We start from the raw sequence: 13440 nt of genomic DNA on the forward strand, positions 1-13440 counted from the left end.
CATTAGTCAAGAATTACAACACAGTCAAATTACTTTATCTTTCATTACAGAAAACAAGCACTGTATACCCACCAAATAACTAGCATGGTTTGTTTTGTTTACCAGCACTATACAAAATACAAAAGAAATACTGTAACATACCTTTAAAGAGTTGCAGGTTGTTAATGCTTTTTCTAATGTGACTAGATCCATTGACATACTTCTGCTGATAACTGTGAGTTAACATCTATAAATGCTTTGCAGACATATATCTTAACGGATGAGGGCATTATTTAATATGTGTCTTTCAGGAAGATATTTTATGGTTATTAGCTTTCTCAGTGATTCCCAATCTGGGATGTAGCTGACAGCTGGAGGCTATCCAAGGTGTACCTTTTTTGAATTTGCTGTGCCAATAATGAAAGTAACAAGGCACGGCAGACACACAGAAGAAAACAATTATCTTGGATTAGAAGGCACCACTTCTACAGAAAAGGTCTTTGCCTTAGAATATTTCTCACATCTATGGAAAACAAGGACAAACTTAGATCTTCCAAACTAAATAAAAGAAATGTGGTTTCTTTCTTTATGAGGCTTATAAGACAGAAGAGGTAGTAAATACCCTGCCATGACTGTAGAATTTTTGTAAAGTACTCTGGTATGAGGAAAACTTCTGGGATGGGTAGTAAAAAACCTTGAAAAATTATCAGAGACTCATTATTAGGATTTTAGAAGGATCTCTGTTGTCGTTAATGTCTGTGTGGTTATCAGACAGAAAGTGACCATAAGCATACAAGGAATTAGAAATACTTGTTATATTTTACAAATAGGAGCATTGATGTGGAAGAAAAAATGTACAATTCAGCAAAATTAAATGTAAAATTCAACACTGTGCAACTATCTGTTTCTACCTCGGTGTAATGTTGAGAAGGATATTTGGTGATAGTGATTCAAATTCAGTTGGTGATTACCATGTTATGTCTGGCAAAGGAATTATCTGAAAGACACAGGCCAATGTAGCCCTTCAGCTGAGGGCATTTCAGAGCAGAATGGTACCAGTTAGGGATGCTATTCAAGAACAGTATGGTTCAAATGGATGGGCCAGGACAACGTCAAGAATTGCCTGAGTTGTGGAAAAATGTGCTCTGTAAAAGAAGACTGAAGCAACTGAGGTTCTTTAGGTCAGGAAGGAGAGAAAAATGTCCAAGTGAGAGCCCGTGAAAAAGAGTACTTTTCTCCAAGTTGAATGAGCTAAAATTACAGGAAGAATGGTTACAGAGATTAAGCAAAGTTTACTGAATGTAAAGATAGTTGAGCACTAAGATATGTTGTTGGGGGAAGTAAGGAATACATGAGCGGAGGTTTTGAGAACATTAGAAAAATATCTGCTGAGAATGATATGGCTGGAATAGTTTGCTCCTCACTGAGGGCAGAGCGGAGTGAGACAATATTTAACAATACCACCAGCTCCTTTTCCCGACACATAAGGATCTTTGCCATTACAAAGGCATGTGTTTACAAGACTTTTAAGAGACTAAAATGTCATCTTTTTCCTAGAGGACAACCTAACTGCAGTTTGAATGTGAGTTGGTTACTTGTGAACAATAGGCTTAGTAGCATCAAGAGCAGGAAGAAATAGTGTTGTGTGACGTAAAAATAATTGGTCATATTCTCATATGAACTCTGGTAGTTCCAGAAATAGAAATATGTCAGGAAATTATAGCTTAAGAAAGACTACATACTTTTATTTTTAAAAAAAAAAAAAGAAGAAGAAGAAAGAAAAAGAAAATTCGAATGACCAGAACATGAAAAATGTAATTCATCTATGTCATTATCTCTGAAGTTCTACACACAGAAAATAAAATGTACTACTCATAAGTGCCTGCATACAGAGCTTGCAAGTGTCTGAAGCCTTTGCTGTAGAAACAGTCCATAAGATTACAAAGGAAGGAAATACATACTAAATTTAGAAATTTCTGTTAGTAAGTTGTCTATTACCATTTCTGCAAGGTTGAAGACAAACTTCTAAAGCAAAAAGCAGGTTTTGTTTTAGGGGAGGAGGGTTGGTTGGTTGTTTTGTTTTTTTTTTTTTAAGCCAAATTTACCATTTATTATAGTATTCAGGGAAAGTTCAAAAGGCATATGTAGTGTGATACTATGTTCAGAACTATGCATTAAAATAGGTAACGGAAAACAGTTGATAGACTGGCTAGTGACCAAGAATTACTATGTGACCTTGTTGCACTGGAGTACGTGGTTGAAACCTTACGCAGCATTCTCAACAATAGAATGAGTCTCTAAAATCAGCCTGTCTCCTTTTCTGTATTGGAAGCTTAAGGGTATATTAATTGCACAAAGAGCTAGTTTTAATATGTGCCATCTCTCAGTGATCTAATTCAACCACAAGTTGATTCCATGCATCCCATTTCTATCCATGTCTCGTACATCCTACAAATACAAATCTGTTCCGTGAGTGTCAGTTTATTGCGTAATCTGATATTAGGAAAAGGAACAAAAACACATGTTGAAAACAAACAAAAACTATATGCAGTTATCAATTCCAGAGAATTTTCTATTTCTTCTCATTCTAACTTGCCTTCCTATCCTGAGTATGTCATAGTGTCACATGAAATGGTTTATAGATGCAGATCTTCCAGTCTGATGGCTAGCAGGTATTGCCTATTAAGTTTTCTTCTGTAGGTATATTTCTTTCTTTGTTCTTACTCTTCACAGATGCCAGAATTTCAGAAGAAGACTGTCCACATTAAGGACCCAGGGAGAGTAGAAGAGATTATCTGTGGCCTCATCAAAGGTGGAGCTGCAAAACTTCAGGTAAAAATAATAAAAGCTGTAATGTGTTCAGAATGAAAGTAATCATATGACTTTTGCTGTGCACCAAAAATTCTAATATATATATTTGTATTTAAAACAAGTAATCTTTCAAGTTATCTTCAAAACTTAGATATCTGTTAACTCTGTTAATAGACCTTGCTGATTCAACTGTAATTAATCCAGATGGTAGTTAAGTAAATGGTATAAACATCTAAGACTAGTAATTTCAGGAAATACTCTGACCAAAGGAATTAGAAAAACAATTTTCTTGGAAAAAATTATGGGATATTCTAGCTTACCTTACAGTAAAACAGAGATTTCTGTGACAGATATGCTACTCAGCTGCATCTATTGTTGATCATTCAGAATTTCTATCCATTCTTTATTTTGTCCCTCTGTGTTGTAAGACAGTTTTGCTTTTTCTTTCCTTAAATAGATTATTACAGATTTTGATATGACTTTAAGTAGATTTTCCTACAATGGAAAAAGATGTCCAACTTGTCATAGTGAGTACTTTTTTTTTTTTTTTAATACGGATTGTTACTCCTTTGGTTGTTACTCCTTTCAGTTTTCCCTAGAATTTAATTTTCTATACAACGTATTCCCTAATATATGAGATCTTATATTGACCTGTTACAAAGGCTGTATATCCTAATAAAGTATTACAGTGTCTGTGTGGCTTTATGCATATATATATGTTTTAATCACAGTCAGTGTGAACTAAAATCAGATAAGCTGTCATTCACAATTATAAACTAAGTTTTAAACTATGAGTTATTAATGGCTAGATATGGTAGGGTTGACTTACATTGTTCAAGAGCCAGTAACAGTCCAAACACCTCTGAGAATCAGTTAGTAGACTCCTTGGAATGCTTGATGTTTTTATCCTGTACCCTTTTAGAATACTTGTAAATTATCACTTTACTAATAAATAGGGGATCCTAAAATATATAGGATGTCTGATAATGATTTCAGTAACAATTACTTCTCAAGAAATAATAGGCTTGTAATTTACTTTCTAATATGAGGGAAGGATTGTGATATCATTATGCTTGCGAAGAAAAATGTTCCTTTTACTGGTTATTGGTAAGAAAAGTTCTGAGGAAACAGTGGTATGCTGTCAAACACCATATTCTATGTATTATATTGCAGTCATTTACAGTGTATTGCAATACTAAAGGAAAAGAAATACAATGTTTTGTTTCCCACTTTTTTTTCCACCCCTCCAGACATCATTGATAACTCTAAACTCATCACAGAGGAATGTCGGAAAAAGGTAAATAGAAAACATACAAGCTGCTTGTTTGTTGTACAGAGAACTGGTTTTATTCCCTGGCTGTACCGCATGTTGATTTACACAGTACTACAGGATGAGTCATCCTTTCAAATCCTTGAAGCTCTGAGAGCTTTCTTGCTGACTGTAAGGTATCCAATCACTAATAGAAGTGAACAGAAGTATTTCTGTTCTTGATAGTAGCATATAGTTTAGTTTAACAGAATCAGTTTTTTCTCCTTACATATATTTACAATTTAACTTTTTGTCTGTACAAAGAGTATTTCAGATTTCATTTTATCTAAATAATGTAACTGGAATAAAATTAAGTTATTTTGATTGGTTAGACCAAATATGAAGTGTTATGTTATAAAGATACATTAAACATCTGTGTTGTTTTTTTTCTCTTCAGTTACTGCAGCTGAAAGAAACATATTATGCTATTGAAATTGACCCAGCCCTCACTATCGAAGAAAAATACCCATATATGGTAGAATGGTAAGAGACATTTCCCATCTTCAAGTTGTACTAAAATTGTATTTAATAACTTTTTAAAAACAGATTAATGGCAGTATGTAGCTTTAGCTAATGCATTGACTGAATTAATCTCTAAGTGTTACACAATAGCTGTTGTTTTTTTGTTGTTGTTTTGTTTTTTTTTTGCTGTTAACTTGAATGAGCAAGAATTAAACACAGGATGCTTTTTAATCATGAGATTTAATGACCGTTGAATTTTCATAAGTTGTCCAACATATTTTTTGTTTATGTTCTAGGTACAATAAATCTCATGCATTACTCATTGAACAAGGCTTAGAAAAGGATAAGTTTGCAGAAATTGTGAGGGAATCTGATGTTATGCTGAAGTAAGTTCCTATTGATTTGAACGATACTGTTTAGAAACATTTTACGTAGATTTTTACTGTGTGTTTGGACAGTGAAAAAAATGAGAATGCAATACATTATTCTTGGACATAGTGAGTGCTTCATGCTCCCCCTTATTTATATTTTGTAGATAAATGCCTGTGATGATGACAGCATATATTTCATCCTCTTGAAATTGCACTGGTGTCTTTTTATTTTTTTCTTAAAGAGGAATATAGAATTCAACTTTATTCCTTTAAAAAAATATTACCTGTAGTAATTTTATATGAGATAAAAATGCAGGGACTTGAGGAACATTTTTCTTGATGTTATTAAATAATGTACTTCCTCGATGGTTAAAGGCAATTTTAAATGCCAGCAAAATACTTGCTTGAAACGTACTCTGTGCTGTGGCTCCTATCTCTTAAAGTTCTCTAATCTGTGAATTTTTGAATAGGGGAATGGGATGTTAAAACTTAGCTTGTGAAATTGTTCACCATGACGACTGAATTTTTCTCCTTTGCAAAACTAGTAAGCAAGCACACAGTATGCAGCAATGTGAAAGTCTTAAGTCCATGTGGATTGAAAAGTCTAAGTCCATGTGGATTGAATCTTCATTCACAAGCTAAAATTTCCTCAAGAACCTTCATAATAATAATAAAAAAATTCTACCATTCAGTGTCTGCAGAGAAGTGTACAAAGATACTATCTTATTCTTGGAATACTGTACATAGTTTTGATTTGGGTAATGAAAACTAAAAAGTTTTCAGGAAAGAGTTGACAAGAATGTTTTCAGGATTTTAAACCAACACACTCCAAAATCCTAGCTTTATATTTATTATTATTTAATTTTTTTTGGTTAATGACTCCGCTAGCAAGTCAAACATTTAAGCAGTAAAGATGAAAAGGAGATATATAGCCTGATGATAGCTAGAAAGAGTTCCACTACGGGCTTGATTAAGATGGTTGAGGGTGTGAGGGGGCAGATTATGCTGACTAAAACCAAAAATTTTGAAACAGCAATTTCTTCCTAAGACTGCATGCTTTGTGTTAGGTTGATGGTTCTTGCTAACCTAAAGAGGTGAGGCAAAGGAAACGAAGATAAATTCTCCGTGAAAACTATACTGTTTTCTAAATATGATGTAATGTTTTCTGCAAACTGTGACCTTTCTTGGCTTTTTTTCTTTGAGATTTGACTTATATTTACATCCTTTTTTGCAGAGAAGGGTATGAGAACTTCTTTGATAAGCTCAGTGAACATAATATCCCCGTGTTCATATTTTCTGCCGGGATTGGGGACATTCTTGAGGAAGTTATCCATCAGGCTGGAGTCTACCATTCTAATGTCAAAGTGGTTTCCAATTTTATGGATTTTGATGAAAATGTATGTATGCATGACTATCTGCAGGATTTAAGGGCTATTTTTATATACTACAAGATGAACATTTTAATGCAACAGTTGTAGCCATCTGCCCTGCTTTATATTAAATGAGAATTGCTTACTCAGCACACTCCCAAGTGAACAGTCAAACAGAGGATAATAGTTCAAACACTGTTAGCATGGTGTGACTCAGATACCATTCATTGCCTTTAATGATAGCCTCACACTCAGCCCAGTACACCTTTACTGCTCCTCCAAGCAGGGAGGATCACTGACTTTCTAGTCTTAAAAGTGCTATTACAGTCATTCCATTGTTTAACAGTAATTTATCTTTTTCATAATTAAAGATTAAACATATTTCAAGAGTAATACCTATTTAATTCTAGATGATATTTTGTCTGCATAATACTAGAAATAACTTCAGTGTTTGTTTATTTGTTTTATAGGGAATATTAAGAGGATTTAAAGGAGAATTGATTCATGTTTACAACAAGCATGATGGTGCCTTGAAGAATACAGAGTATTTCAAACAGCTAAAAGACAACAGTAATATAATACTGCTGGGTGATTCCCAAGGAGACTTGAGCATGGCAGATGGAGTAGCAAATGTTGAGCACATTCTTAAAATCGGATATCTCAATGATAAAGTAAGTAACCTGACATACTCATAAGCTTTAAGTGAAATATTGTGAACTAGCAACAGGTTCATTGTAATAAGCATCAAATATCAAAACAAGTGTTTGACCCATACTTGTTTTGGAATCTCAACGTTTTTCGTGGATTTCATATTTATAGTTCCCCGCCACTCCTGCCTTTCAATACTGGATTGATAATTGAGCAAAACTGTAGTCTTCCAAATAACAAATTCAGTCCATGACATTTATTTTATTTTCTTTGGAGACAGAGAAATGGTTGTTTGGCAAGTGATAATGCACATACATTCGCATTCAGGAGAGAAAACTCTTGTTTTCTTTTTCTTCTCTGCCTTTTGGGAAAATGAGAAAGCACTGGGCAGAGGGGTGGGTTGTTAGTTAGTTTGTTTTTCCTGGTATCTGTACATGTGAGAACCTAGAATAAATGTGAGGTTAATCCTGAAACGTGAACACAGTTAATGTCACATTACTCCTACTCTCTGTCATCCTTATAGGAATGATACCTATTTACATGGCTCATTTCCTGAACTTGGTGGAAAGATTGGCAGTATTTTAAGACAAAAATATCTTTTAATATTCTACAACTAAGTGCGTCTTTCTCTTTATCCCTTCTGCCATTAGGTAGATGAACTTTTGGAAAAATATATGGATTCTTATGATATTGTCTTGGTGAAAGATGAATCCCTGGAAGTTGCCAACTCTATCCTACAGAAAATCCTGTAAATTGCAGTCTCAGGACACTCCATTCCTTCCAGAAGGCAACTGGACAGAAGAGAACACATGCTATCTTAAGTGTCTATTACTCATTGACAGAACTGTTTAATTTAAAACTTTTATCTTCATTTTGGTATTTTGAAGTATATATGGTGCCCATTGTCAACTAGAAGCTCCTTTTACTGCTGTTACTCTTTTCTTTGTCTCACACTCCTGTTACAACTAGATTTAAATTGGATTTATAAATGTGATAAACTGCTCCTGATGGGATACTGTGGTTCACTGTCTTTTTAATCAGGCATTTCAGAAGAGCATTTTAGCAAATGTGACTGTTTTGTAAAACTGAAGATGTAAACATTCTGTGAATAAGCAGTGTACACAGGTTTGTTTTGCCTTTTCTTCTTTCAAAGAAAATATCTTGGTATCAGCTATACTCATATGCTACAGACTGTCACAGAATTTTTTCATACATGTTTTCTTCAGTACAAATGCTTCATTCACCCAGTTCAGACAAAGTGTTCCCTATTAATAGATTTGTGTATCATTACAAAATATTTTGCATCCTTACTGTTTCTTTAATCTCTGTGGAATGGGAGAATAATACTGTTATAAGTCAGTATACCAGAAGGTTTCTCATCCTTGTAGGTAGTTTTTACATACCAGCTCTTATATCTTTTCAGATCTTATTCTCTCTACTGCTCCAATTCCAGCCTGCTGTTTCACGTCAAAGCTAGCATGGCTTGTCTAAAGTAATCTCTCTTGCAGTTCTCAGTGAGCTGCTCCAAACAGAAAATCAAGACAAAGCTAGATCTTAATCTTGGATTTTAAAAGCTGATTTAGCCGTCTTAAAAAATCAGGTTTTCTTACAACCAGCTCTGTGCCCCTGGAGCAGTTAAGGACCACCTTTCCAAACCTTAGGCTGGCTTTAAGTTACAGTTCCACTCTTCACAAACTGTAAGCAGGGGCATCAGTATGGCATCTAGCTGCTCTAGCTTTATTATCCAAATCCTCTTTTTAAACATCTACTGAATCTTCAGAAAGTATTTCCTTGGTATTGAACATGTTACAGTACCTCTCAGCATCATCTACAGAATGATGCAGCTTGATGTAACCACAGCTTGTAAAGCTTACTCTGGTAGATACATTGTGGAGAAGGTAAGGATGGTGTTGAGAGTAAAGCTTACTCTGGTAGATACATTGTGGAGAAGGTAAGGATGGTGTTGAGAGTAAAGCTTACTCTGGTAGATACATTGTGGAGAAGGTAAGGATGGTGTTGAGACCTTGGTCCTAAGGGGTCTCAGCTGTACTAGCTCTATTCTTTAGTAAAACAGTGGCAATCAGACAACCTTCCCTAACATGCAGTATAGGGATTCTTCCCCCTTTGCTTTCTTCTATACCCAGCAGGAATGGTGCCACCTTCCATTCCCTGAGGAACTAAAGTGAAAACACAGGAGAGCCTAGATCTGCTTTCTCTCCCACTAGCAAGTCATACACATCTCAAAAAATGGACTCATTCCTGTTCAGCCTAAGTGCTAACTGGCACCAGTTGTTTGTGTTGGTTTTTCTTTTCCCCAAAGCCAGAAAATTTCTGTCACTACACCTGCTAGAACTTTTCCAAGAAGGCTAGATAGTGTTGTTTGCTTACCCCAACTCTGCACCCACTGCAGTAATTGAAATTAAATCATCCACACATTTTGAATGGATGGCAGAGTCTTGATACACAATCCAAAGTAGTGTGAGCGTCCTTTCGTAACCACATCTCACATGATGTCCTCAATTACATGGGACTCCTTGTATACAATCTACAGTCATGTTGTTCCCTCCTCCTGACGCAGGGGCAGCTGCATCCCCAAAAGCGAAGCAGTTGAGGTGCGAGCAGGTGGATGACCTGATCCGCATGGTGGCGGAGCTCAAGGAGGAGGTGGAGAGGCTGAGGGCCATCAGGGAGTGTGAGCGGGAGATAGACTTCTGGAGCAACTCCCTGCAGGGCCTCAAGGAGAGGTACCGGGGTGAGACACCCCAAATGGGGGTGGACACCCTGCCCAGTCGCCGTCGGGCAGAGGGAGGGGATCTGGGAGTTGAGGAGGAATGGAGACAGGTCCCTGCTCGACATCGCAGGCGATGCCCTCCTCTTCCGACCCCACCTTCCCAGGTGCCCTTACAAAACAGGTTTGAGGCCCTGGAGAATGAGAGATCAACAGCAACTGAGGAAGAGGTAGAAAGTGTTCCCAGGAGGATTCCTAGGGTGAGGAGGTCAACTCCACGCATCAGGACTGCCTCCACCAAGAACGAAAGAAGGGTGATTGTTGTGGGTGACTCTGTCCTTAGGGGAACAGAGGGCCCTATTTGTCGGCCTGACCCTACCCGTAGGGAGGTCTGCTGCCTCCCTGGGGCCAGGGTCAGGGACATTGCCAAGAAGGTCAAGCGCCTGGTACGGCCCACTGACTACTACCCGCTATTGGTCTTTCAGGCTGGTAGCGATGAAGTAGCAAAGAGAAGTCCGAAGGCGATCAAAAGAGACTTTAGGGATTTGGGGCGACAACTTAGAGGTTCAGGCGCGCAGGTTGTGTTTGCCTCTGTCCTTCCGATAGGGGGGATGGAAGCTGAAAGGTGCGCTGTTCGCATAAACTCGTGGCTTCGTGACTGGTGTGACCGGCACAACTTTGGGTTCTTTGATCACGGGAAGGTCTATGCTACACCGGGCCTGATGGCACCGGATGGGATGGGCCTCTCTCGGAGAGGGGTAAGGATCTTTGGTCAGGAGTTGGCAGGGCTGATAGATAGGGCTTTAAACTAGAGTCGAAGGGGGAAGGGGCTAAAACCAGGCACGCCGGTGAAGACCTAAGGGATGGTACGCTAGAATCAGAGGGGCTGTGTGCCAGTGAGGTCCTTCGGTTCGATCCACAAGGTGCTGAGTGTAAGGAGACGCACCTGAAATGCTTCTACACAAACGCACGCAGTATGAGGAATAAAATGGATGAGCTAGAAGTCCTGGCCCAGTCCCGCAACTACGACATCATCAGCATAAGCGAAACCTGGTGGGATGAGTCCTGTGACTGGGGTGTTGCGATAGACGGTTACAGGCTCTTCAGGAGGGACAGGCAGGGTAGGCGAGGTGGTGGGGTGGCGATGTATGTGAAGCAGGGGCTGGACTGTGTGGAACTTCAGGTCGGCGATGGCAAAGTTGAGAGCCTCTGGGTAAGGATCAAGGGACGAACGAATAAAGGGGATGTCGTTGTGGGAGTCTATTACAGACCGCCTGGCCAGGACGATAGCGCCGATAACTTATTCTTTACAGAACTAAGAGAGGCCTCGAGATTAACTCCCCTTGTCCTTATGGGGGACTTCAACTTGCCAGACTTTAACTGGGAGTGCCACACGGCTGACACGAGCAAGTCCAGGAGGTTCATGAAGCACCTAGATGATAACTTCTTGGTGCAGGTGCTAACGGAGCCAACTAGGAAAGGTGCCCTCCTAGACCTGTTGCTAGAAAACAGAGAGGGTCTGGTGGGAGATGTGGTGATTGGTGGCCGCCTCGGTCATAGCGACCATGAAGTGGTTGAGTTCAAAATTTACGGTGACAGAAGGAAAAGTGCCACCAAAACCTCATCCCTAGATATGGGGAAGGCGGACTTCAGGCTGCTCGGGGAACTAGTCAGCAAGGTCCCCTGGGAAGCTGCTCTTGAAGGCCTTGATGTCCACCAGTGCTGGTCACTCTTTAAGCGATGCCTCCTAGAAGCACAAGATCAGGCAATTCCTAAATATCGCAAGTCAGGCAGGCGGGGCAGGAGGCCGTCGTGGCTGACCAGGAACATTCTTATGGAGATTAGGCGGAAACAGAGAGTGTTTCGCTACTGGAAGGAGGGCCAGGTGACATGGAAAGAATACAGGGATGCTGCTCGTGTCTGTAGGAAGAAAATTCGTGTGGCTAAAGCACACCTAGAGTTGAAGCTGGCTGTGTCTGTGAGAGAAAATAAAAAGGGTTTTTTTAGATATGTGAATGGAAAAAGGAGAACTAAAGAATACATAGGGCCGCTCCTTGACAGGGAAGGTCTTCTCACAGACGATGACATAGGCAAAGCAGAGACGCTTAACGCCTTCTTTGCCTCTGTCTTCAATGCCGATGATGGGCTTCGGGACCCAGGGTGCCCCGAGCTGGAGGACCGGGACGGTGGGGATGACAAACTCCCAACCGACCCTGAACGTGTGCGGGATTTGCTACTCCACCTGGATCCCTACAAGTCCATGGGTCCGGATGGGATTCATCCCCGGGTGCTGAAGGAGCTGGCGGACGTCATCGCGGAACCTCTCTCAATTATTTTTCAACGATCCTGGGAGTCTGGAGAGGTCCCGGTAGACTGGAAGCTGGCAAATGTTGTGCCGATTTTCAAGAAGGGTCAGAAAGAAGACCCTAGCAATTACAGGCCTGTCAGTCTCACATCAGTGCCTGGTAAAATCATGGAGAAGATGGTTCTCGAACGTATTGAGGCGCACCTGGGGGACAAAGCAGTCATTGGTCCCAGCCAGCATGGGTTTGTGAAGGGTAGGTCCTGCCTAACTAACCTGATTTCCTTTTATGATAAGATCACCCGTATGGTAGACCAAGGGAAACCAGCTGATGTGATTTTTTTGGACTTCAGCAAGGCTTTTGACACGGTTTCCCATAGGATCCTACTGGACAAAATGTCCAGCATACAGCTAAATAAAAACATCATACGATGGGTGAGCAATTGGCTAACGGGCAGGGCCCAAAGGGTTATGGTGAATGGGGCTGCATCAGGCTGGCGGGCGGTCACCAGTGGGGTCCCTCAAGGCTCCATTTTAGGGCCGGTACTTTTCAATATTTTTATAAACAATCTGGATGTAGGAATAGAAGGCATTTTGAGCAAGTTTGCTGATGACACCAAACTTGGAGGAGTTGTGGACTCGAATGAGGGCGGAAAGGCCTTGCAGAGGGATCTGGATAGGTTGGAGAGCTGGGCGATCGCCAACCGCATGAAGTTCAATAAGAGCAAGTGCCGGGTCCTGCACCTGGGACGGGGAAACCCTGGCTGCACGTACAGACTGGGCGATGAGACGCTGGAGAGCAGCCTAGAAGAGAGGGATCTGGGGGTCGTGGTAGACAACAAGTTGAATATGAATATGCCAGTGTGCCCTGGCAGCCAGGAGGGCCAACCGTGTCCTGGGGTGCATCAAGCACGGCATCGCTAGTAGGTCAAGGGAGGTGATTGTCCCGCTCTACTCTGCGCTGGTGCGGCCTCACCTCGAGTACTGTGTGCAGTTCTGGGCACCACAGTATAAAAAGGACATGAAACTGTTGGAGAGTGTCCAGAGGAGGGCTACGAAGATGGTGAAAGGCCTGGAGGGGAAGACGTACGAGGAACGGCTGAGGGCACTGGGCCTGTTCAGCCTGGAGAAGAGGAGGCTGAGGGGAGACCTCATCGCAGTCTACAACTTCCTCGTAAGGGGGTGTCGAGAGGCAGGAGACCTTTTCTCCATTAACACCAGCGACAGGACCCGCGGGAATGGAGTTAAGCTGAGGCAAGGGAAGTTTAGGCTGGACATCAGGAAGGGGTTCTTCACAGAGAGAGTGGTTGCACACTGGAATAGGCTCCCCAGGGAAGTGGTCACTGCACCGAGCCTGACTGAATTTAAGAAGAGATTGGACTGTGCACTTAGTCACATGGTCTGAACTTGGGTAGACCTGTGCGGTGTCAAGAGTTGGACTTGATGATCCTTAAGGGTCC

General features: G+C 40.5%; 1 protein-coding gene across 9 annotated transcripts in view; it reads left to right on the forward strand.

Moving 5' to 3' along the window:
• Positions 1-7963, forward strand: part of NT5C3A (5'-nucleotidase, cytosolic IIIA) — a 27930-nt gene extending 19967 nt beyond the window's left edge. For 7 of the 9 annotated variants that reach the window (XM_005013983.6, XM_013094313.5, XM_027451413.3 and 4 more), the window contains 8 exons: positions 2713-2811; positions 3248-3317; positions 4041-4087; positions 4497-4582; positions 4858-4947; positions 6167-6329; positions 6773-6973; positions 7601-7963. In XM_005013983.6, coding sequence (XP_005014040.1) covers positions 2713-2811; positions 3248-3317; positions 4041-4087; positions 4497-4582; positions 4858-4947; positions 6167-6329; positions 6773-6973; positions 7601-7702 — 858 coding nt within the window. In that variant the 3' untranslated portion in view covers positions 7703-7963. The remainder of the gene's footprint in view (positions 1-2712; positions 2812-3247; positions 3318-4040; positions 4088-4496; positions 4583-4857; positions 4948-6166; positions 6330-6772; positions 6974-7600) is intronic. The other 2 variants (XM_027451414.3, XM_013094311.5) reach the window with 1 other exon arrangement.
• Positions 7964-13440: the final 5477 nt, after the last annotated feature.

Source organism: Anas platyrhynchos, chromosome 2 (assembly GCF_047663525.1).
Source record: "Anas platyrhynchos isolate ZD024472 breed Pekin duck chromosome 2, IASCAAS_PekinDuck_T2T, whole genome shotgun sequence".
NCBI lineage: Eukaryota > Metazoa > Chordata > Aves > Anseriformes > Anatidae > Anas > Anas platyrhynchos.